The 24,380-nt window shown below is 46.9% G+C and overlaps 1 protein-coding gene across 4 annotated transcripts; it reads left to right on the top strand.

Annotated features, from left to right (window-relative positions):
- Positions 1-795: 795 nt before the first annotated feature.
- Positions 796-24,380, top strand: CYP27C1 (cytochrome P450 family 27 subfamily C member 1). Of its 4 annotated transcripts, none has more exons than XM_077766764.1 (9): positions 796-839; positions 6,915-7,105; positions 8,486-8,685; positions 10,290-10,499; positions 11,504-11,667; positions 15,696-15,862; positions 17,113-17,191; positions 17,595-17,798; positions 22,848-24,380. In XM_077766764.1, exons 2-9 carry the CDS (start codon positions 6,996-6,998, stop codon positions 22,962-22,964), a joined length of 1,251 nt encoding a protein of 416 aa, XP_077622890.1. In that variant the 5' UTR covers positions 796-839; positions 6,915-6,995; the 3' UTR covers positions 22,965-24,380. The 4 variants fall into 4 exon arrangements, with proteins under 4 accessions (XP_077622890.1, XP_077622888.1, XP_077622889.1 ...); XM_077766762.1 differs by having other exon boundaries at positions 6,988-7,105; XM_077766763.1 differs by lacking the exon at positions 796-839 and having other exon boundaries at positions 6,872-7,105; positions 8,618-8,685.

Consider the following 24,380-nt stretch of genomic DNA (forward strand, 5'->3'; position numbering starts at 1 on the left):
ACAGGACCGGTCCTGGTGAGGGACCGGAAATGTGCCAAAGGCTCAGGCCGATGCTCAGGCACCACGCTTCCTCAGTGCTAGCAGTGGTGAGCTGGGGTCAGGCCGGGGGACCCGGGAAGGCCCAGTGGAGCTGCACAATCATCCCTATGGGAACTCGTGGTAAAATGATAAAGTGGCCATTTTACAGTAGTATCACGAGCTCTGTGCAAAAACGAACATTTCTGCATGTTGAATTATAGTTGTGTGGCTTGAAATCATGACGAGCTGTTTCTAAAACATGAAAAAAAGATGGATTCGATTTTTTTTTGCGTATACTCTTAATAGTAATTTTTAAGGAATAAAATGTTTTTTTTAAATCCCAGTAGGCTTTTCTTTTTCTTTTTTTTTTTTCTCCTTCTTCCTTTTTTTTTTTTTTTTTTTTTTTTTCTCCCTTCTCCTTTTTTTTTTTTTTTTTTTTTTTTGGCTCTGATAGGGTTGAACTTAAAATTTTGTGGTTTCAAAGAACGCTCGGGGGGTGAATTAATGCGATGTGAAGGAAAACTCACCGCCACGTTCTCCGGCAGTGTGCTCACAGACCACCCCTTTTTCCCAGCCTTAGGGGAGGGAGTCTTTAATACCGGCCTGTGTAAACTGATGCCCAGGCGGAATGAGCTCCAAGAGGCGCCGCTCGCACAAGTTAAAGCGGAGCCAGGAGCAACCCCAAAGGGCAGCTCCCCAAACAAAAAAATCGCTTCAGCCGACCCACTGACCCGGGCGGCCGCGATGGCCCTGCTGGCGCGAGTCCTGAANTGGCGGAGTTCTTCTGGAAGGACGGCTTCGGCCGCATCCACGAGATCCAGGTAGCGGCGCGCGCAGGGCCGGGAGGGGAGTGGGCCCGAGGGCGCCCGGGAGGAGGCGCCCAGGACGGTGTGCTGGAGGGACGCCGGGGAGGGGGAGCTGGGCCGGGCCGGGAAGCGGACGCCGAGGAGGGGCGAATGGGAGGGTCTCCAGAGAAGGATCGTCGGGCAGGGGCACCAGGCAGGGGGCGCCGGGGAGGGCGCCCTGGAGGGGAGGCACGAGGCCCGGCGGGGAAAGTGACGCCAAGGAGGGGCGCCCAGGAGGGACCCCAGGGAGGGGTACCGGGCAGCAGATGCTCTGGACGGACGCCCAGCAATGGGCGCCAAGAAGGAGGTTTCTAGGAAGGCGAGGGCGAGGTTCCCGGACAGGGCGCGCGGGGGCGAGGCCTCTGGGGAGTGAGCCCGGGAGGGGGCACTGGGGGTGGTGGGTAGGTAGGAGACCCCGGCGGGCAGGGGCGCGANGACTGCCAGGAGGGCGGCCGAGAGGAGCGCCTTCCCCGTGGTGGGGGCGTCGGGGCCGGCCCTGGAACGCCCTGAGCAGCTCAGAGCTCTCCAGGGCACTGTGTCTAACGGACCGAGGTCGTGTGGCTTCCGTTTCTGGGCCTTTTGGGTTGTGTTTTATAAATGGAAAACAAGCACCCCCCACCCCCAACACCTCAGAGGGTCGGAGTCCACAGGTAGCACAGCCTCTTAAGGAATGGGGTCACCACACGAATGTGAATGAACATGGGCCAGGACGGGGGCAGGGACCTAGTGGTGCCAACTACGCCGGAGGGGGGTGATGGGACCGGCTCAGAGTGCACTTTCTCATCTTGACCCCGAGTTACGCCTTTCCCCTCCCCACTGCAATTTGCAACCTGTCTTCCGTGGCAAGGTGACCCTCACCCTTCAAGGGTCACCATATCCCCTTTCCTCTCACTCGCTGTGACAGCTGCTTCCTCCACTTTACTTCATTTTCTCAGGGCTCCCACCCGGGGGACACTTCACTTCTGGGATCTGGGCCTTCCGACCTCTTCCAAGAGCCTTTCCCAATTCCCCCCATTTGCTTTTGTTGGAAGCTTATCCTCCATCGTTTTGTAACCACTCACCTGGGCTGTGGTCATGGTCATTCCCTCAACCAGTAAACATACTTGATGGTGCAGAGGCCCTGACTGAGTTGGAGAGCAGAAACTTCATTAGGAGAAAAAACAGTAGACCTCCGGAGCAAGTTAAAAAAATTTTTTTTTTTAGTTTTTATTTTTGAGAGAGAGAGTGAGCACGGGAGACCCAGAGAGAGAGAGAGAGGGAGAGAGAGAGAATCCCGAGCTGGCTGCATGCTGTCAGCACAGAACCCAATATGGGACTTGACCCCACAAACTATGAGATCATGACCTGAGCCAAAATAAAAAACTACGAAGCTTAACCAATTGAGCCACCCAGGCGCCCCAGGAGCAAGTTTAATTTGACTGAAGTTCCAGCCCCTCCTCTCCATCCCCTACACAGTTTTTCTTGGATATGCTTCTTAGGGGTGAAAAATGATTTTCTTTTCTGTGTGGAATCTGTACATAAGACATCAGGATGATAGTTTTCAATGGGTTTAAAAATGTTTTGTTATTTGCTGTGGACAAGTCAATACAGCTTGGTTTTTTGTTTTTGTTTTTTACTTCTCTCTACCTCTGCTTCTATCTGATTTCATCTTTACAGGTTGGTCTCCCTCCCTGGCACAGGGTTCTTTGAGAAGCAGATCACTGTTAAAACCTACATCTCTAGGAGGAGCTCCCTAGGGAGCCCCTCTCCACAACCAGAAAGTGCCTCAGTTCAGATGGGTTTTCCCTGCACCTGCTGCGCTCGGCCATCAGCCTAAACCCTGCCCTCCTGCCCCAGGCTCGGACCATGCCTTTCACCAGGTCCATCACGAGTGGTGGTGCACACCAGTCAGAGGACAGCCATGGAATGCACTCCCCTGTGCTTTCTTGCAACATGGTAGCCAGGCCCCAAGTGTTTCTGGCTCAGTTGTCTTTCTGGGCTCCCCTTTTCCTTTCTTCTCCAAATAGTGCTCATTTGCAGGAGCAGGAATCCCCTTGCCACTCCTCTGAGGGCCCCAAGGGAGTGCTTTCTGGCCTTGGGCTCCACGTGAGGTGTGCTCAGGGTGCTGCGGACTGAATAAGTTCTAAGAAAACCCTCTGCACTGCTCTCCAGGCTCCTGAGGCACTTGTAGGAGGAAGAGACGTATTCTGTTACCATACCTCCAGTTTACTATACTTGACTCAAGTTCAAGAGAGTTCAAGTCTTTCACGTACAGGTGGAAAAGGCCCAAAGTGTTGGCTGAGTGACTTGCCCAAGGTCACACAGCTAGTTAGTGGCAGAGCAGACACCTTAACCTGTGTCACCAGAAGGCGTTTCAGATGTGACAGAGCAGGAGGGCCCTGTGTTCAAATGCTAGCCCTCCACAAGCACCTGTGGAGTCTTGGCTAATCACTTATTCTCTCTGAACTCCAGCTTCTTCGTCTGTACAGAAGTCTGACAGTCCTCATCCATCTCACAATCTATTGTGAGGTCAAATGAAATTTGTAAACTGTAATAATAACAAGTAAATACTAACAATAAAGATTTCTAGAACTCTTTTCATGTGCTGGGCACGGTTCTAAGTCCTGTGTTTGAGGCAAGTTCTACTATTTGTCCATTTTGCAGGTGGAAACTGAAGTACAGTGGAACTTAACTTCCCAAGGTGGTTCAGCTAGTAAACTGTGAGCTAAGATTCAAATTCCAGAGTCTGTGCTCTTAATGTCTATGCAAATTCTAAGTGCTAGGACTGACTATACTGTTCTGTGGTCCAGTAGTAACAAGTGCTGTACACTATCCGGGTCATGCATCTTGTTCTTTCTCTCACCTGGTCAGTTGCTCCCTTGTGCTGATGGTGCCCATTCAGTAGCTGCATTTGCCTTTCTCAGGAGTTGCTATATATTTTTTTAAATTTTAAACCTTTTTATTTATTATTGAGAGACAGAGCATGAGCATGGAAGGGGCAGAGAGAGGGGGAGACACAGAATCCGAAGGAGGCTCCAGGCTCTGAGCTGTTAGCACAGAGCCCGATGAGGGGCTCAAACTCACAAACTGGGAGACCATGACCTGAGCCAAAGTTGGACACCCAATTGACTGAGCCACCCAGGTGCCCAAGGAGTTGCTATTAACAGTCATCTCATCAGTGGCTCTCATTCAGAGACCCAGAGGAACACATTCCAGTTGAGTCTTACTTAGTATCTTTATCTGTGGGTGGGAGGACTTCAGGTTGATAAGGAAGTGAACATCTTCTACCTGAGGAGTAGAAGGAAGAATGGAGAGACAACAGACCCTCTGGCCTGCCATTTCTGAGGCAAAGAGTTGGGGTGGTAAGAAATGTTGGCAGATGCCAAAGAGAGACTTAGTCATTTTCCCCATGCTCAGCCCTGGCTATGCCATGCTGATTTATTTATTTGTTTAACCCATTTACATTTATTGTAGTTTCTCTTTGTTTTTTTTGATAACAGCACTATTGAGATACATAATTCACATACCATACAATAGTCACCCCAGTCAATCCCAGAACACGTTCATAACCTTAAAAAGAAACCCTATATTGTTTCTTTTAGCTACCACTTTCCAACTCTCCATTCCCCCAGCCTTCAACAACTACTATTAACTTTCTGTCTCTATAGACTGGCCTATTCTGGACATTTCATATAACTGGAATCATAATATGTCTGGCTTCTGTCACTGAGCATCATGTTTTCAAGGTTCATCTATGTTGTGGTGTGGATCAGTACCTCATTTCTTTTTATGGACAAATAATATCCCAGTGTAGGGATGAACTACATTTTGCTTATCCATTCATCAGTTGACAGATATTTGGATTGTTTCCACCTTTATGCTAATTATGAATAACACCGCTATGAACATTTGGTATAAGTTTATTTTTGATAGACATATATTTTCATTTCTTTGGATCTGTATCTAGGAGTGGAATTGCTGAGTCAAGTAGTAAGTGTCTATTTAACTTTTTGAGGGATTGCCGGAATGTTTCTCAAAGTGGCTGCACTATGTACGTTCCTACCAGCAGTGTCAGAGCATTGTGATTTCTCCACATCCTTGCCAGGGCTTGTCATTACCTGTCTGAGCATAACCATCCTAGTGGGTGGGAAGTGGTGTCTCATTGTGATTTTGATTTGCATTTCCTTGATGACTAATGATGTGGAGCCTCTTTTCATCTGCTTATTATCCATTTGTATATCTTCTTTGGAGAAATGTCCATTTAAATAATTGCCCAGTTTTTTTAATAGGCTCATTGTTTTAGTGAGTTCTTTATATATTTTACATACAAATCCCTTATCAGATATGTCCTTTGCAAATATTTTCTCAATTCTGGGGATTGTCTTTTACTTTCTTTGAAACACAAAAGTTTTAAATTTTTGATCAAGTCCAATTATATGTTTTTTTCTTTTGTTGTTTGTGGTTTTGGTGTTATATCTTAAGACACCAATGCCAAATTCAAGGACCTGAAGGTGTACCCTGATCATTTCTTCTAAAAATTTTAAGGTTTGGGTTCTTACATTTAGGGCTTGAACAGTTTTGAGGTAATTTTTTGTTTGGCATGAGAGAAGGATATAAATTCATTCTTTGCCTGTAGATATCCAGTTGTCCCAGTACCATTTGTTGAAGAAACTATTCTTTTCCTATTTACCTATTTAATTGTCTTGGCACTCACATCCTTGTTGAAAATCAGTTGACCACAAATGTATGGGTTTCTTTCTTTCTTTCTTTTTCCAAGTTCATTCATTTATTTTGAGAGAAACAGAGCAGGGGCAGAGGGAGAGAGAGACCCCCCCACAGGACCCATGCTGTCAGTGCAGAGCGCTATGTGGGGCTCAATCTCATGAACCATGAGATCATAACCTGAGACAAAATCAAGAGTCAGATGCTTAACCATCTGAGTCACCCAAGTGCCCCTGTATAGATTTTTTCCTGAACTCTCAATTCTACTCCAATGGTTTAGATGTTTATCCTCATGCCAGTCCTATACTATTTTGATTATTGTTGTTTTGTAGCAAGTTTAGTAATAGGGAACAGGGAATCCTTAAAGTTTGCTCTTTTTTTAAGGTTATTTTTGCTATTCTGGGTCCCTTGCATTTCTATATGAATTTTAAGCTTGTCAATTTCTACAGAGAGGCCAACTGAAATTCTGATAGGTATTATGTTGACTCTATGGGTCAGTTTGGAGACTATTCCCATCTTAATAATATCAAGTCTTCCAATCCATGAACATGGGATATCTTTTTATTTTTTAAGTCTTCTTTAATTTCTTTCAATGATCTCTTATAGTTTTCAGAGTATTAGTTTTGCACTTCTTTTCTCAAATTTATTGCTAAGCATTTTATTCTTTTTGATGCTATTATTAATGGAATTGTTTTCATAATTTTACTTTTGGATTGTTCATTGCTAGTGTATGAAAATATAACTGACTTTTGTATTTTGATCTTATATCATGTAAGCTAGCTGAGCTTGTTTATTAATTCTGATAGTTTTTTAGTGAATTCTTTAGAATTTTCTATATGTGAGATCATGTCATCTGTGATTAGAGATAGCTTTACTTGTTTCTTTCCATTCTGGGTGCCTTTTCTTTCATTTTCTCACTGGGGCCTATTTTTACAGGTTCATTACAAATTGCAGAGGGAGAGCCCTCTGCAGAGTAGGGTGGCAGATTGGCTGAGGGTCTGAGCCATCAGGGGCCTGGGACAGGGGTTGGCACAATCTTTGGCTCAGGCCCTTGAAGGCTCTGCAATTCATCTCCATCCATAATGGCATTTCTCTCTTGTTGCTCCACACAGCTAAGTAGTTTTAAAAACATAGCTCTAAAGAATAAGAAAACTCAGTGAGTATGATTAATGATGTGAAAGTACATTTATCTCAAGAGCATTGAAAGTCACAACTCTGATTCAGCTCTGTAAAATGTAGAGCTTTCCTCTGCCCCAGTTTTCTGCTCCCCTAACACACAGAAATGTTCATGTCAAAAGTATATCATATCTGTGTATTTTTTCCTTTTTTGGTTTCTCCATGGTATTGCAGCAGAAGCACACACGGGAATATGGAAAAATCTTCAAGTCTCACTTTGGTCCTCAGTTTGTAGTATCTATTGCAGACCGAGACATGGTGGCTCAGGTGCTCCGGGCAGAGGGGGCTGCGCCCCAGAGAGCCAACATGGGGTCCTGGCAGGAGTACCGGCTCTTACGAGGGAGATCCACCGGGCTCATCTCGGCGTGAGTATACGGCCTGTCGGGGCCGTGGGTGGGACTAGGGAGCCCAGGGAGTCCCCCGCCTGGATGCTCGGCTCTGAAAACCAGCCTTTAATAAATCACAGAACTCCCAGTGGAGTTCAAAACAGCCTCTTTGTGTGATATCCTAACTACTGGTGTGGAGGGCCCTGTCCCTTCTCCTCTGGGAAGAGGTTTGATGGCAGGGACAATGTCAGGTCACACTAGCCTGGTAAAGGGGGAGAGCTCTTTCTCAAGCAGCACTCTGAGGCTGTAGGTGTCCCTTCAGTGACAACCAAGGGAGGAGGCTCACAGAGCCTGTCTACGTGCAGGGGAGGAGGCAGATACTTTAGGAGTCCCTGAGGAGGGGCCAAGAGCCTTCCTGCATGGATCACCATGTGTTGATGTTCCTGACTCATAACAGGTTTTGATTATTACTTGTAAGCAAGCCTCACCGAGACCTCTGTGCCCTGTAAGAGGTGATCGGCATAGTCCCAGGCAGGGAGGAGAAACAAGCCTCTGTGGATCCCCTGGTCTAAATCCCTTTGGTTTGGAAATTCTGTTTGTGGTTCCTTGATATATATGCCCTTATACATGACCTAGGGAGAAATGCAGCCATCCCGGGATGTCACCAGGATCCCTCAGCTTCTTCTTCTTCTTCTTTTTCTTCTTTTTTTAATAGTTTATTGTCAAGTTGGTTTCCATATAACACCCAGTGCTCATCCCAACAAGTGCCCTCCTCCATGCCCATCACTCCCCTTCCCCTCCCCCTTACCCCCATCAGCCCTCAGTTTGTTCTCAGCATTCAAGAAGAAGGGGAAAAATAGTGGGGGAGAGGGAGGGAGGCACACCATGAGAGACTCTTGAATGCTGAGGATCCCTCAACTTCTGCTCTGAGGGAAATGATCAAACACCTCCTCCCTGTTGGTCCAGCCCCAGAGCGGGGAGTGGCCAAATGCTGCTGTGAAAGCTCTGGCTCTCTGCCCCATCACCTGCTACTTGCATCGCTGTGGGTCCAGGAGCTCAGTTCAGGGCTCAGGAGTTCATACACATGAACTGTTACCTCTTTTGCTGATCCCAACAGCCTCATGTCTCTTTGTTATAATATTATTGCAAGGTTTTTCAGAGGAAATCCTATTACTTTTATAAAGACAATTCCCAGTGGCAGTCTTTCTTTGTAAAGTTTGCTTCAAGGGGAACAGCTTAAGCCCTGACAGACCGAGAGGCTGAAGTTACTCCCTTCTCCCTGCACAGTGTCTTCATTCCATTTGGGTCAGCAGATCTGGCTGACTTTTTATGGCTGGGGACACTCTCAGAGGTTCTCTGAGTTCTGTTCCAGAATGTCAATGGAAGTGAAATTATTTGAAACTCAGCTTACTCTTCCAGGGAGGGTGAACAGTGGCTCAAGATGAGACGTGTGTTGACACAAAGAATTCTGAAACCGAGAGACGTGGCCATTTTTGCGTCAGAAATCAACCACGTTATTGCTGATTTAATTAAGAGAATCTACGTCCTCAGGACCCAGGCCGGAGATGGAGAAACTGTGACCAATGTCAATGACCTTTTCTTCAAATATTCAATGGAAGGTGAGGCGAAGTGGGAGGGACATGGAAGAGTGGACATTTGCCACACATAGGAGTTCTCATTCACGGGATGCGTCCTGTGTCCCTGTAGGCACTGTGCTGAGCCCGTACGCACACACCCGTGGCATCACCTGCTAACTGAGTCGGGTGTGTCACCACTGGTTTACACATGGGCAAAGTGACAAACCGCCTCCGTTTTCAGTGGCAGGACCTTAGTTTCAAATTCGGGGCTTTTTAACTCAAGAACCATGCTCCTAAATTACCGTACATTTTGCTTCAGCACAATCTATAAAAACCAGTAGAAGTTCAGAGGGTATCTACTGCAGTCATTCTAGCTTTCAAAATTCACATGGGACGGGTAGGACATTCCCATGTCCTAAAATCAGAAATCAAACCTCGAAGGCATTCACTGAAAAGTCCCCTCATTCTCCCACTCTTCTGACCCGGCGAGGTCACCAGTTTCTTCAAGGGATAGTTTATGCACGTGCAAGGAGATACATGTGAATGTTCTTTTTACCTAAAACAAAACAAAACAATAGAAAACAAAACAAAACAGTAGCACACCAGATATTTTATTCTGTACTTTGCTTTTTCCTGAGGAACTTCTGTCAGCTTTCTCCTTATTTATGTATTTATTTATGTAAAAATGTTTATTTATTTTTGAGAGAGAGAGCACACAAGCAGGGGAGGGGCAGAGAGAGAAGGACAGAATCCAAAGCAGGCTTTAAGCTCTGAGCTGTCAGCACAGAGCCAGACGCGGGGCTCGAACTCATGAACCATGAGGTCATGACCTGAGCTGAAGTCGGACGCTTAACCCACTGAGCCACGCAGTCGCCCTTCTCCTTTTTTAAAGATTTTTAAAAATGTTTTATTTATTTTGAGAGAAAGAGAGACTGAGAGAGTGCACATGTGTGTGCTAGCAAAGGTGGGGGGCAGACCGAGAGGGAGAAGGAGAATCCTAAGTAGGCTTCGTGCTGTCAGCACAGAGTCTGAAGTGGGGCTTGATCTCACAAACTGAGATCATAACCTAAGGCGAAATCAAGAGTTGATGCCTAACTGACGGAGCGACACAGGTGCCCTGACCCTTATTTTTTTTTTTAAAGCGAGCTAACTTTATTTCAAATCTAATTTTTAAGTTAACATTTTAAAGTTCTAGTAATGCTTGCCAGACATAGTAACACAATCAACACAGAGAGGGCAACACTGGCAAACCCTGCTCCTTCCTGATTCGTTGAGGCTGTTCCCTCTGCTCCTGTAGCTCTCTGGCCCCAGGGCTCCCCATTCTGTGGCCCAGAGAAGCCAACAATTCCCAAGGTTGGACAAGTGGCTGAAAGGTTGGGTGCTTTGCGTCCTGGGTCTAGAACAAACCATTGGGAGGGGGGTGTGGTGAGGTAGAGCCCTGCCAGGTGGAAGGAAGGACCTGTCAGCATTGAATGTGCAGCGCCCTGTAGCCCAGGACGCGGTGGAGAAAATGTCCTGTGGCAGAGCAGAGCCTCGCTTCTGAAGGGCACCTCGATGGCGTCTGAAAGTTCCATCTGTGGCCAGATAGTGCACGTTGATACTGCAAGTAACCCAGACGCAGGTTTCAAGCTCTCTTTCCTGTGCAGGCGTGGCCACCATCCTTTACGAGAGCCGCCTGGGCTGCCTGGAAAACAGCGTCCCGCAGCTGACCGTGGACTACATCGAGGCGCTCGAGCTCATGTTCAGCATGTTCAAGACCTCCATGTACGCAGGCGCCATCCCCAGGTGGCTCCGCCCCTTGGTCCCGAAACCCTGGCGGGAATTCTGCAGATCCTGGGACGGACTCTTCAAATTCAGTAAGAGAAGAATTCAGGGGCACCTGTTGTCCCGCCCGCCTACCTGGCTGCCCCGGCTCGTGGCGTGTCTACCGCCCGCGTGGACAGGGGTGACTCTACCCGATGCGGTCGCACGTTGTTACTTGGACCGGTCTCTCAGATGACAGAAAGCGTGTGCGTTGCTACTACCAGCAACGTGACCGATGGCTCGTTTTTAGGTTCTTGTCGTTTTGACAAACGTGCTGCAGTGATATATGCAAATAAATGTTGCCTCAGGGAGGTGATTACTTTAGTCCAATCATTCTGTCATTGCTGAAAACGCAGGTAGCTTTTCGGGCCTGTGCACACCCATTTGAACGTTCTCGTTTGCAGCAGTTTGGAAAGAGACAAATTCCTCTGTTTTCTTACTTGGTGAAACCAACTAAGAAGTAATATTTTGTTCCAACTCAACAAAGAAAAATCCGTTTTCCTACGTGGCTAAAAACTTCCCTAAAAGAGAAGTTCCTACACTGTATGTTAACTAACTTGAATTTAAATATGTTACAAAAAAGAATTTCCAAAAAGAAAAGATTTCCAAAATGGTTATTAGAACAGTGTTTTTAGAGCAATACTAACGTTGAAGGAAGTATCCCATAGTGTCTTTTGAAGAAGCGAATATTGATTTGAATATATGTGTCCTGATAGATTTAATGTGCCACTTTTTTATGGTAGCATTGCCTTTATACTCAATCCATCACCCTTCTGGAAATGTAGTAGGATTAAAAAAAAAAAAACAGGGATCTGTATTCTTGTTACTCTGAAGCTTTGTCTATTTGATGAATATTTGCAAACGTTTGCAAATATCTTCGAGATGATTCTCAGAGAAGAAGAGACGCTTAGCTGGTCTTTAACTTTTCATTCATTTATACAGACAGGATGAGGTCCCCAGGTGGATGGGAAATTAGCTTTGGAACCTGCCACAGATTAAGTTATCGTCTTGGTTCTCAACCCCAACTTCTTTCAAGAGAAACACTGTTTTCAAACAGGCCAGATCCACGTTGACAAGAGGCTGAGGGACATAGAGCACCACGTGGAGCGAGGGGAGAGCGTGGGGGGTGGACTGCTCACCTGCCTCTTCCTGAGTCAGGAGCTGACGCGGGAGGAGATCTACGCCAACATGACCGAGCTCCTGCTGGCGGGCGTCGACACGGTGAGTGTCGCGGCTTTTCTGTCTCTTCCACAAGCAGAGGGACCTTTCTGAGTAACCCCCTACGCGTTTGTACCAATGAGCGTCTGCTTCGCTGCTGACAGTCTCCGGGAGAAACTNAACTTCTAACTTTCAAATAATATCTCCATATTTCAAATGTGAGACCGTAATTCCACAAAAAATGTAATCACCGTTCAGTTATCACACACACAAAGTAACAATTATGTTTTAAAGCTTAAAACATCATTCCCGATTTGTATTGCAGGTCATGGGGAGCTCCTCGGTTCATTTCATAAGGCCACATAACTTTCAAACCAAAACTTGGTAAGGAGGGCAAAAAGAAGGAAAAGTGTAGGGGCGCCTGGGGGCCTCAGTCAGTTGGGCGTCTGACTCTTGATTTAGGCTCAGGTCAGGATCCCAGGCTGATGGGATTGATCCCCATGTCCAGCTCCATGCTGAGCGCGGAGCCTGCTTGAGATTTTCTTTCTCTCTCGCTCTCCCACCCTCTGCCCCCTCCCCTACTTGAGCATGTGCATTCTCTCTCTAAAATAAAATTTAAAAACAGAAAGAAAGAAAAGTTTAATCAACAGTTTGACTTACAAATATGTGTGCATATCAGTCTTAAAATCCTAATGAATAGATTTATTGTGGCAGATGAATAATGTACTGTGACCAAGGAAGGGTGTCTGTCAGAATGACAGAGCACTGCCACGTGACTGGGTGGGAATTCCATACCCTCCAGTTAAGTGACAAACGAAGGTATGGAAAAGCGTGTGTGCTGTGCTCATGTTGGAAAGCAAACAGTGGCCCGGCCCGGCCTGGCAGTGTGCATGTGGAGGAGGTATGGAGGATGTGCACTGGATTGTTACCATGGGTTACCTGGCTGGGGGTGGCGTGGGGTGGTGGTGGGGGAGGTGGGAGTCAAGTTTTCTCTAAAAATGTTTGTGTAACAGGATACCATTATTCATTTGCCTGGCACCTTGCTCTTTCCAAAGACCTTCAAAATTGGGGCACCTGGGTGGCTCAGGGTTAAGCGTCCAACTTTGGCTCAGATCATGATCTCACGGTTCGTGAGTTCGAGCCCCGCTTCGGGCTCTGTGCTGACAGCTTGGAGTCGGAGTCTGTTTCAGAATCTGTGTGTCTCCCTCTCTCTCTGCCCCTCCCTCGCTCATGCTCTGTCTCTCAAAAAATAAACAAACGTTAAAAAATAAAAAAAATAAAAAAAACGAAAAAACAAAGACCTTCAAAATTAAACAAGTGGGCTCATGACGTCGAAGCTTTTCCTGTACATGAGTGCTTCCCGGACCTTAACAAGGCACAGACGTCCTGTAAAGGGAGCACCCCTCCCCAGCAAGTCGACATATTTTTATTATAAGGTGACATAAATAGGTAAAAGCAAAAAATTTAGCATAAACTCCTTATTCTTTCAGATCTTCTACAACATAAAACAAAAATAGTATCAATTAAACGCAAACTAACCAATGGAATCAGTGCGATCAATGAAAATTCTAATCAGCTGTGTGAATGTGATGGGTGGTGTGGGTTTCCGCGAACGCTGAAGGGATGAGTGAGTGGGTTGCTCTGCCTCTACGCAGATTTGGGTGCATTGTCCCTCCTGCCCCCTGGTGGTAACTAAGAGTATCACATGAGGTGGAGCGCAGAAAGGACCCGAGAGGCCGGTGAAGGAAGCGTCTCACAACGTCATATTCTTTTTCTAACATATTACTTTAAAAAACCTTTAGGGGCACCTGGATGGCTCAGTCGGTTATGCGTCCGACTTTGGCTCGGGTCATGATCTCACGGTTTGTGAGTTCCAGCTCTGCATAGGGCTCTGTGCTGACAGCTCAGAGCCTGGAGCCTGCTTTGGATTCTGTGTCTTGCTCTCTTTCTGCCCTCCCCCATTTGTGCTCGCTCTCTCGCTCTCTCTCTCTCTCTCTGTCTCAAAATAAATAAACATTAGAAAAATAAAAAAATAAAAACCTTTATTACAGTGTAATATATGCACCAGAAACTGCATCCGTTGAAACGGTACAATTTGATACAAATTGCTGGCAGATGGAGGATAAACACAATGCAGTCATTCCTGAAATCACCACCGCAGTCAAGATCCTGAACCTTTCTAGCACCCCTGCAGTTTCCTCACCCCTATTTCAGTCCATCCCTTCCCACACCGCTACCCCTGGCCACCGCCAACCTGCTCTCTGACAGAACATCAGTTTGCACTTTTCTAGAAATGTTTAGAAATAGACTCATTCTACAGTGTGTATTTTGCACCCAGCCTCCTTCACTCAGCAAAATGATTTCAAAGCAGGTTATTCTTTTTTATCACCAAGTACAGGCATCCCTTGCTTTATTGCGCTTCGCAGGTAACGTTTTTGTCTGTTTACTAACTGAAGGTTTGTGGCCACCCTGCATTGAGCAAGTCTCTTGGGGCCATTTTTCCAACAGCACTTGCTCACTTTGTGTCTCTGTGTCACATTTTGATAATTCTTGCAACATTTCTAACTTTTTCATTCTTACTATATTGGTTATAATAATAACCGTTATATAACAAATATAATACATATTATATTTGTTACAATATATAATATATAAATATCTACTATATTCATTGTGATAATATATATCATAATAGAATCACTGGTCTGTGAACAGTGATTACAACTTGCTGAAAGCTCAGATGGTAGTTAGCATTTTTTAGCAATAAAGTAGTTTTTAATTAAGGTATGTACATTGGGTTTTTTAAAGACATAATGCTATTGCATACTTCACAGGATACAGTATAGTGTAAATATAACTTATATGCACTAGGAAACAAAAAAGGTATTTGACTTGTTCTATTGTGATATTCATTTTATTATGATGATCTGGAGCCCAACACACATTGTCTCCAAGGTATGCCTGTGGTATTCCAGTGTCTGGATATACCACATTTGGTTTTTCCACAGAAATGTCATTTTAATAGACATTTCTAAATTATTCCCTTATCATGTATAAAGAAGGACTTACACGTTATATACATTACAGAAGAGCTTACCCTCTAAACACATATAATATCTACTTCAGGGAAATGATATCAGTATGACCTACTTACTTCAGATTTTTTTTTTAGGCAAAAGAAAGGGCATTTATACTGTGGAATTTCCTTGCTTATAAGAGAGTGAAACACAGTCACATAGATGCTAGTGAAAATGTAGTGAAAGTCTTGGAGAATAAAATAGAATTATTCTCAATAACCAGAAATGTAATTCTTCAGGCTGAGAAGTGGTATAAAAAAACGACATTGCTTGGGGCGCCTGGGTGGCTCAGTTGGTTAAGTGTCTGACTTTTGATTTCAGCTCAGGTCTTGATCTCAGGGTTATGAGTTCAAGCTGAGTTGGGCTCCGTGCTGGGTGTGAATGTCTACCTAAAAAAAAAAATGACAGTGCTTTGCATAAACGAGTTATTAAATCTTTATAGGTTGCTGTATTTGAGAAGTGCATGGAAACAATGGTTAATGAGTAATCCCCGCCACAGATGAGGCAGCCAGAGCCGGCCTCGCCCAGCCATTGCGAGCTATGGAATGCCAGAAGGCTGAACAGTTCCCGGGCTGAATAGTTCTCGGGCAGATGAGCAGTCTCTGGCCCTTTCTAGCAAAAACCAGATGATCCGTGCAAAGAAGGTCACAGAAAGTTCCAGACACAACTTCCAGGCTTGACTAGCATCCCCAGGTCCTCTTAGGCTCCATTGAAGAGGAGGCAGATTGCTCTTTCATGATCCAAAAAAGTTCTAACCTAATTTTTCCTCTGGCTCTTCATCGAAAGAGCAGTTGAATCACATAGTTGATGTGACTTTCCAAAATATTTTTCTTCTGGAGTGAATTAGGAAACTCACCTTCTGTTTTGGTAAAACCTAACGCACTCTGATAAAGTTTCAGGAACGCGACTTCACATGTGCATGTGCTCACGTGACTTCACGCCTGCTGTTGCCCGCTGCTTACATCCTTGGTGTTACTCACCCATGTTGCCTATGTCTGCCGATTTCTTTATTAGACATCATTCACACTATCCTGGGCAGTGTATCTCCTTGCAAGGCACCCAGAAGTGCAGCAGACCGTGTACCGGGAGATAGTTAAGAATTTGGGGGAAAGGCACGTCCCAACGGCAGCCGACGTCCCCAAAGTCCCATTGGTCAGAGCTCTGCTGAAGGAAACCTTGAGGTAAAGGGCTTGTCAAAATTCATATCAAGAACTGTGTCTTTAAAGTCTCTGATTTTTTATCATAATGATTTACGCTTTTGACTTAAAAACAGGTCCAAAACAAAGGCCTCTACATCCTTCAGTGGCTGAAATGTTGAAGAAGGACTTATAGCGATCTTTCTTTCCTCTCTGCCCTTGTCAGAATAGTAGAAAGGCTATTCTGTTTTACAGTTTGAAATATTAATTGTTCTTCATAAAGCCCTTTGGAACCCTCACCTGACATTGTACCTGTGTTAGTGATTTGGTTCACTTAGCTCCCCCATAGGCTCCTGAATCAGTGCTCCTTGGTTTCTGTTCCTCTAAAGGTAAAGCAGAACAAGACTGATTTATTGGGAAAATATTTTGGGCTGGTCAGCTAATTATCAGGCCTGCTTACAAAAAAGACTGTGGTTCTTGTGTGAACATGCTAGTTGGACTGGAGCCACCAAGCGGTGAGGCCCGTTCAGTCCTGGACAGGGCTTCACAGACCCTGGGAAAAGCTGGGATGTGAGGGTTGTGGGTGGCTGTCGGTGGACCTGGGTGGGGGGTGGGGGGATTAGGTGGCCAGTGAAGCTTCTTCTCCTTTGAGGTTCAAGGATCCTGAACACAGCATTCCTCTGTGGAGGAAATGCCTTGACGAAGAGCTGAGTTACTTACATATAAGTCCACACTACAATAATGCTTTTAACCTTGACTGTGAGGTTTCAAGTTGTATTGAATCCTCAGTCTACAGCATGGTGTTTAACCTTGGGGTAGAGGTGGGGGAGAAAAAAACCCTAGCTGTGCATTTCCTGGTATTTGTCAGTTAAAGTTTTATTCAGCGTTTTCTCTGGATTGCCCCTCTATGACAATCCAAACGTGCAAGTGCATTCTCAGAATGGGTTTCGCGCACCCCTGAGTCCCGTGGACTACTCCTTGATAAAGGGGTCCTAAGTGCGTGTAAGTTTCAGGAGCTCTTTGACACATCCCTCTTGGGAACACAGTAGCACATTCAAGGCTCTGCTTTGTGTTTTGTGCACATTTTTGACCTCGGGACCTTCTTTCGCATTCCTCAGGATACTCGCTGCCCACAGCTAAGGAGCCGCGAAGGTCCTGTGAGATCTCTCAGTTGAAAGTGGACCATGTGTTATGTCGTACAAAACGAAAATGGCAAAATATTCAGACTTTTGAAAATGTAGTAGGCTATTTTAAAAGTGGCCATTCCATCCCTGCTTCCATGGGTTCTTTTCCAGGCTGTTTCCAGTGCTGCCAGGGAACGGCCGAGTCACCCAGGAAGATTTGGTTGTTGGCGGGTATCTGATTCCCAAAGGCGTGAGTTTGGCTGCCCGGGTGTGGGGACTTGGGCTCTGCCGTGTGGCCGAGCGGGAAGTGTGCTGGTGTGTTTAGGAAGTCCTTGCGCCAGAGCAAATACCAGTAGGTCCCTTTCCTTCTGCACGTATTACACGATGAAGGCGGGGCTTTGGAAGCAAGGAGCAGAAGCAAAGCCAGATATTTCTGTAGCTCGCAGGCGTCTCCTCCTTCCCCGAGAGGCCTGTAGACACAGCAGTCGCAGGTGTCGGAGGGTTGGGGGTGCTGGTTGAAAGAGGGGGCCCTTCGTGGCCCCTCCTGGCCAGAGGCACCCCTGGAGGGACCGTCCAACCGGGGCTCTTGCCTCTGCTCTGCCTTCATGTGATCCTGTTCTTTATTCCTCCTCGGTTGCAAACGGGCTCCTCAGACCCAGCTGGCCCTCTGCCACTACGCCACCTCCTACGAGGATGAGAACTTCCCTCGGGCCAAGGAGTTCCGGCCGGAGCGCTGGCTGCGGAAAGGAAGCCTGGACCGAGTGGACAACTTCGGGTCCATCCCCTTCGGGTACGGGGTTCGGAGCTGCATCGGGCGGAGAATCGCAGAACTGGAGATCCACCTCGTCATGATCCAGGTGGGCGGTGGGCACTGGGCACCGGCCTCCCGTCTCTGCCGGTTCACGGGGCTCTGTTGGACCAAGGCTTGGGTGGGAAAGGAGATGTGACTCCGAAAACTCAAAGCAAGAGCTTCACGTTAACTCCCTTTTATATTTTAAAATGCCACCCCCGGGGCGCCTGGGTGGCTTAGTCGGTTGAGCGTCCGACTTTCGCTTGGGTCATGATCTCGCGGTTCGTGGGTTCGAGCCCCGCGTCGGGCTCTGTGCTGACTGCCAGCTCAGAGCCTGGAGCCTGTTTCAGTCTGTGACTCCCTCTCTCTCTGACCCTCCCCTGCTCACGCTGTCTCTCTCTCTCCTAGAAATAAATAAAAATATTAAAAAATAAATAAATAAATAAAATGCCACCCCCACAGTAACCACCTTCCTTCTCCCCTGACCACCTGCCGAGCCTTCTTCCTCCGTGGACTGGTAGGGCAGCAGTGCAGGTCCTCAGAGCCCCAAAGGACTGAGGGGGTGCGTGTGGGCGTTGTAGGGTGTGTAGGGGCCCAAGAGCTCAACTCTTGTCACACGAGGAGCTCTGGGCACATGCCAATGGGAAACCCATGCTCCTCAAGCGTTATGGAGCAGAAAAGGCACTGGGGAGCTCCTTAACATGCAGGTTCTGGGACCCACCACAGAGAGTCATTCGGTGGGTCTGGGGTGGGGCTGCTGGGTGGGTCTGACTCTGGTGATCACTGGGCTGCACTTCGAGAGATGCGTGAACCAGCCACTCACACGGCACAGTGGTTCTCACACTCGTTTAGGCTGTGAAGCATCAGAAAGGCTTTGTTTTGTTGGAGAATGCCTTACCTTTAATCTCGTAATGCTAAAAGAGATGCTTTTCAGCCTATACTATATGAAACGATGTCTGAAGGAAATTTCATTAAAGAAAAGACTTTAGTAGAAAAAACTAAGCCTGGGTTTAATTAGGTTTTCCTGCAAAATTAGGAAGGCCATGATTAACCTATCTTAGCCATGGAAGACCTTGACCCAAGTTTTGGGAGCTACTGCCATTGAAGTTGCATTGGAAGAGCGCAGAGATTACCTCGTGACCCAAGCTCCCCACTTTACTGATGAGGAGACTGAGGCTCAGAGAGTTGGAGTCACTTGCCACAGTCACGGAATGGCAGGTGCATGGCAAGACCCAGGCATCTTCCCCCACCCCACCCCCGCTTCCATATCATAGAGGGGCTTTCCTGAAGCCTCACAGAGCTTAGTGCAAAGCCCTGAGGGGTTGGGAACTTGACGACAGGTGGTGCGAGAGAGCACTTAAGGTACCATGTAAGGTACCACAGGAGCCTGGCCAGCCTGGGAGGGGCGGAGAGAAGTCCTGGATGGTCAGCACTTAGGGACAGCTCTGAGAGCTGGAGGAGTTGAGGGGCACCTGCCCAGCGGGAGAGGATGTAGAAGGAAGTGTGGGGGAGGGCACCTCTCTGGAGCTGGGCACCTTGGGGACACTCCGCGACCGGTGTATGTAAACAGCCCTCCCCACCTCTGTCAGGATGCGTTGACTGCTGGCAAGTCTCCGCAGTGTCACCAGCACAGGCCTCCTGGGGACTGTGGGACGCTGGCCCAGCCCAGTTGTGTTGCAGGTGACAGGCAGCTCAGTGTGGCCTTGATTCCACGGTTAGAAGACCCCAGCTCGGCTGTGTTCTGTTTCTGACACTCTGGGCAGGATTCTTAGCCATGCTGAGCCCATTTCCTTACTCACGAAATGGGCCAAATACCTACTTCTTCATGGTGTGAGGACTAAAAACGGTCTGTGCACACGGTTGGTGCTGAGGAGGCGGGAGCCGCTGCTGTCTGTGCCCCTGTTCTGAGTGTCTGCCCTCTGGTTTTCAGGAAGCTCTTAGGCTCCATAAAACGCTGCCATATGTTCTGTGGCTGCATCCTGGACAGGATGAGGCCACCTCCTACCAAGAGTCACTCAGGCGGCTGTGGAGCTCACTCCCTGCTCCCCCACTCTGGCTGCCCGAGGGACGGGAGGCCACGGCAAGAGCAAGTGGTGCCAGCTGAGGGGCTGAGGCCAGCCTTGCCCGGTGTACCTGTTGACAGAGGGTCAGAAACAGGGTGTTTGGTGGCGATGGGGTTTTGTTTGTTTGGTGCTATTAACATACAAATATTGGGGCACCTGGGTGGCTCCGTCTGTCAGGCGTCTGACTTCTGCTCAGGTCTGATCTCACTGTTTGTGAGTTTGAGCCCCGCATAGGGCTCTGTGCTGACAGCTCAGAGCCTGGAGCCCCTTCTGGATTCTGTGTCTCTCCCTCTCTCTGACCCTCCCTAGCTCACACTCTGTCTCTCTCTCTCTCAAAAATAAATAAACACTTAAAAAATTAACATACAAATGTACCTGCTGCAGTATTTCCTTAAAGTCCTCATTTCTATTTGTGGGAATGAAGAAAGGGAACATCGCTATTAGTAATTGTCAGGGGGAAAAAAAGAGAGAGAGAAGGCACACGTAAACTGTGCTAGGAATGAGGAGACAGCTAAAAGTGCAGTCGTCGATTTTTTTTAAAGTTTATTTATTTATTTTGAGAGAGAGAAAGAGGGAGAGAGTGAGCACAGGAGGGGCAGAGAGAGAGGGAGAGAGAGAGAATCCTAAGCAGGCTCCACACTGTCAGCACAGAACCCAATGCGGGGCTTGAAGTCACGAACCACGAGATTATGACCTGAGCTGAAACCAAGAAGCAGACGCTCAACTGACTGAGCCAGCCAGGCGCCCTGATTTTTTTAATCAAGAAAAAACCACAAATGCCTTTTTTTGGCTAATAAATTTGAAGACTTAGATAAAATGTACAAAGTTTAGAAAATGTAAGTTGCCCAGATTGGCTCAAAAGAAAGAGAATAGACCTTAGATACTGAATACATGGGGTCACTGGTGAAAAGATTTACCCCATGAACGTTCCAGACCTAGACAGTTTCATTGCAAGTTTTATCAACCCTTCAACAAAGGGGTAATCATCAGACAAAAGAGGCTTGAAAAAGGAAGTCTCATTTTTATGAGACTTGCATAGCCCTGCTATTCAAAATCTGGAGAGGATAATATGGTAAAAAGAAAACCACAGACCAATCTGAGTTAGTCACAAAGATGGAAAGTATCCTCAGTGAAAGACTGGCAAACCAAACCCAGCACCGTGTGGGACAGAAAAGCATCCCCCTGCACAGGATGGCCCACCCCAGGGAAGTCTGTGGGTAGAATTCGCCACAGTAGCAAATTGAAGGAGAAAAATTACATGACCATCTGTCAAAAGAATTGATAACTTTCAACACCTGTTCATGAAGAAAAGTCTCTGCACGCTGTTAAGGGAGCGGCTTTCCGGGGCGCCTGGGTGGCTTAGTCGGTTAAGCGTCCGACTTTCGCTTAGGTCATGATCTCACAGTTTGTGGGTTCGAGCCCCGCGTCGGGCTCTGTGCTGACTGCCAGCTCAGAGCCTGGATCCTATTTCAGAGTCTGTGTCTCCCTCTCTCTCTGACCCTCCCCTGCTCACGCTGTCTCTCTCTCTCTCTCCTAGAAATAAATAAAAATATTTAAAAAAAAAAAAGGGAGTGGCTTTCCTTAACCAAATCCGTGGGGGCTCTCCTGATAGAACAGAGAACGTGCCTGTGGCCACAGGAACGGAGAGGAGGACTTGAAGGTGCACTGTCCCATGGGGTTCCTTCTAATCAGGAACAAGACGTTTGTATCACGTAGAGAACGTTTAGAAGATACGCTTTAGCTCCTGGACAGTTGGGACTTGAAGAGGAGGAGGGGCTTTATTTTTCGCTTGTATGTTTCCTGGGCAGTTTGGATTTACTTTAGTGAGCGTATGTTGCCCACTTAGGGGAGAGGGCCGTGCGGCACACTGGGCTTGAGGCGAGGAGTCCTATGTGTGAGTTCTTTGGCCTCGTGGTTGTGCGGGCAGTTCTGTGAAGTCAGAACCAAAGGTCAGAGGTTAGATGAAGGCGTCTGCATGCTAGAACATGATGGAGCTGCCTAAATGCAGGCCATTCAGCTTGGCTCTTGAATCGTGAGAAAGGAGGGAGTTAACCGTATGTCCCCACTCAGCCCTGCCCCTGCCCCCTGGAGGCCCAGCCCGCCTGAGGACCCGTCAGTGGGTCCTGCTTTTTTTCCTGGAAGACTGGAGAGGGAGTCAGGGCAGGGTCGGGGTGGGGAGGACTGGAGCCCATGTGACATTGTATGTTCTCCAAAATGGATGCATTTGTAGGCTGGACTTTATCCTGGAGGCAGCAAGCAGCAAGGTAGGGGCAGTGGCTACCCTGCTGTTGGTACTGTCCCAATGCACTGGGGCGCACAGCCCTCCCTCCCCTCCCGGAGCCCATGTGTGTTCTGACACAGGTCTTTCCAGCAGGTTGCCTGTGTTCCCTGAGCCCACTGGTGGCCTCGAACGTCAGGCCATGGCCGCTTGGTGGGGGAGGTTATTACTTTAGGCTGATGGAAACTTTGGTGCTCTTTAAAACTCGTTCTTGAGGTTCTCTCTAGTTTTGTCCTGAGTGGTAGGGCCGATTCTCCTTCTGGACCGTAGAGATGAGAAATGGGATCAAAGGTACAGATCAAGAATATTTAAATTAAGGACATTAATCACTGAAGCCTGTTGGAATGATTCACCTGCCCCCCCACCCGTGCGGTGTGCTCCCCCACCCCGCCCCAGATCTGTATCACCTCAGATTCCCAGCCGGAGGGACACCTGGGATTTCACTTTATCTCTCTGTCCTTTGATTTGTTCTTTACCTTCACCCAAAGAGGAAGCAGAGGAGTTGGAGTTTTGAAATGGCTGAGAAAACTGAGTCATTTGAACACTGTGTGTGTCTTTGTCATGCGTGGTTCATGGTTGCTCTGTGGACAGGACAGGCTCCTTTCAGAAATGCAGCACCCCCTTGCCCCGTCCTGACGGGGGTTGGTGTCCTGCCCACTTCCTGGGCTCTCTGCAGCCCATGGCCTCCTTGGGGACGTGAGGAGCCTTCATTCGGAGCACTGCACGTACTGTCTTGTCCCGATTTTGAACCCCCCTTCTCTCTTTCTCTTCTTAGTTGCTTCAGCATTTCGAGATCAAAACATCTTCTTGGACTAAAGCAGTTCCTGCAAAAACCCACGGGCTTCTGACGCCAGGGGGGCCCATCCATGTGCGTTTCGTTAACAGAAAGTGAGCCTGGACTTTTAAACCCAATCCCGCTGCCTGCTGAAAACCAATGTCAACTGATGACGGTCGAGGAGGGAAGTCATCACTTGTAGAGGCTGTCGTGGTGATAAACTGGCCTCCCTCCACGTTCTGGGAGACCCATAAATCTTTATGCAAAGGGATGTGAGAAGATTATTTGGCTTTTGCAAACCAGAGTTGCCTTTTCTTTGGGGGAAATGGCTGTTTAAAAACCAGTGGCACTGAATTCTCACGTCTCCTATGTGATCTTACCCTTGTGCTACACTTGATACTCAACTAGTCATAGTCTCCCGTGCATTTGTGCAAGGAAATGTTGGCTCATTTATAAGTTCAGTGCTTGAATATATGTTCTGTAATCCTGCACCAGGACTGTCAGGAGGCAAACTCAACCTATTGTTTCTAATCTGATGAGGGAACATTACGAATGTCCCTGTAATATTGCAATTGTGGGAAGAAAGCACCAGAGTCAACATTTTATCCTGAGCCCCAGATTTAGATCCTGCAGAAGGGCTCACAGTTAAAAGAACCATTGTCTTCCTTTTCCCTCCAAATTAGTGCTTCCTTTTCCACTGACAGCTCCTAAAGAAGTTGAATATTAGTTTTTGTTTGAAGGAAGTAATCAGTAAAATAGAGAACTGCTGGTGAAACCAAGAATAATTGTTTTTTTCTAGCCGAGTGTAAACAGCAAGCAGATGGTTAAGAAAGAAAACCTGACAGTGTGGAATGCCACGGCTTCGGCTGACAGGAGTGAATTATGCAAGCATCGTGGAAAACGGTGTAACTTTAGTATGTTTTTATTTCAAGGAAAAATAAATATGTAAATGGACATGCTGTAGATAAAATAATATTTTCATCTTCATGGTGTTATTTTAAAGATCTGAACTGGAAACACAATCCAGCTGCCAGTGTGTGTGTAAGGCTCCAATTGAATGCCTTGGGCCTCTGGACTGTTGGCTCGTGCCAAGTTCTGCTGCCTCTCCCGCTACTTGCTAGACACTAATAAGAAAAAACACAATTTGATAACATTCTCTCTGCATAGTCATGCTTGACACTGCTTGTTCTCAATCCCATAAATCTTTGCACATAACCCTTCCCCCAGATCACTTCTCTATGGATACGTACCATATATGTCCGCTGCCTTAGTCAGGCTGCAAAACAACCCTCCAGTAAAATAGAAATCATATTCATGTCACATATCGTTTTGTTAAAGTAGGTAACAGTGTTAAATCTGTGTGTGAAGACAGAATAACTCTAGCATGAGAGCTGTAAAAATATGTACAGTTAAATATGAAATGATGTCATAATAACTGATGAAATGTTGGATTACTTTGAGGTATGGAAGCTTTTATAAACTAGCTATGATTTTATTCTGTTTGTGACTGAAATTAAAAAGAATTGAGACTAA

The sequence above is a fragment of the Crocuta crocuta genome, unplaced genomic scaffold (assembly GCF_008692635.1).
Source record: "Crocuta crocuta isolate KB4526 unplaced genomic scaffold, BGI_CrCroc_1.0 scaffold5, whole genome shotgun sequence".
Classification (NCBI taxonomy): domain Eukaryota; kingdom Metazoa; phylum Chordata; class Mammalia; order Carnivora; family Hyaenidae; genus Crocuta; species Crocuta crocuta.

Bases quoted from the DNA above. Each gene is read 5' to 3' on its own strand.
- CYP27C1 (XM_077766761.1), top strand. From the start codon at position 6,903: ATGGTATTGCAGCAGAAGCACACACGGGAATATGGAAAAATCTTCAAG. The intron at 10,500-11,503 runs GTAAGAGAAGAA...GTTTTCAAACAG, and splicing joins GGACGGACTCTTCAAATTCA to GCCAGATCCACGTTGACAAG. The intron at 17,799-22,847 runs GTGGGCGGTGGG...TTCTCTTCTTAG, and splicing joins TCCACCTCGTCATGATCCAG to TTGCTTCAGCATTTCGAGAT.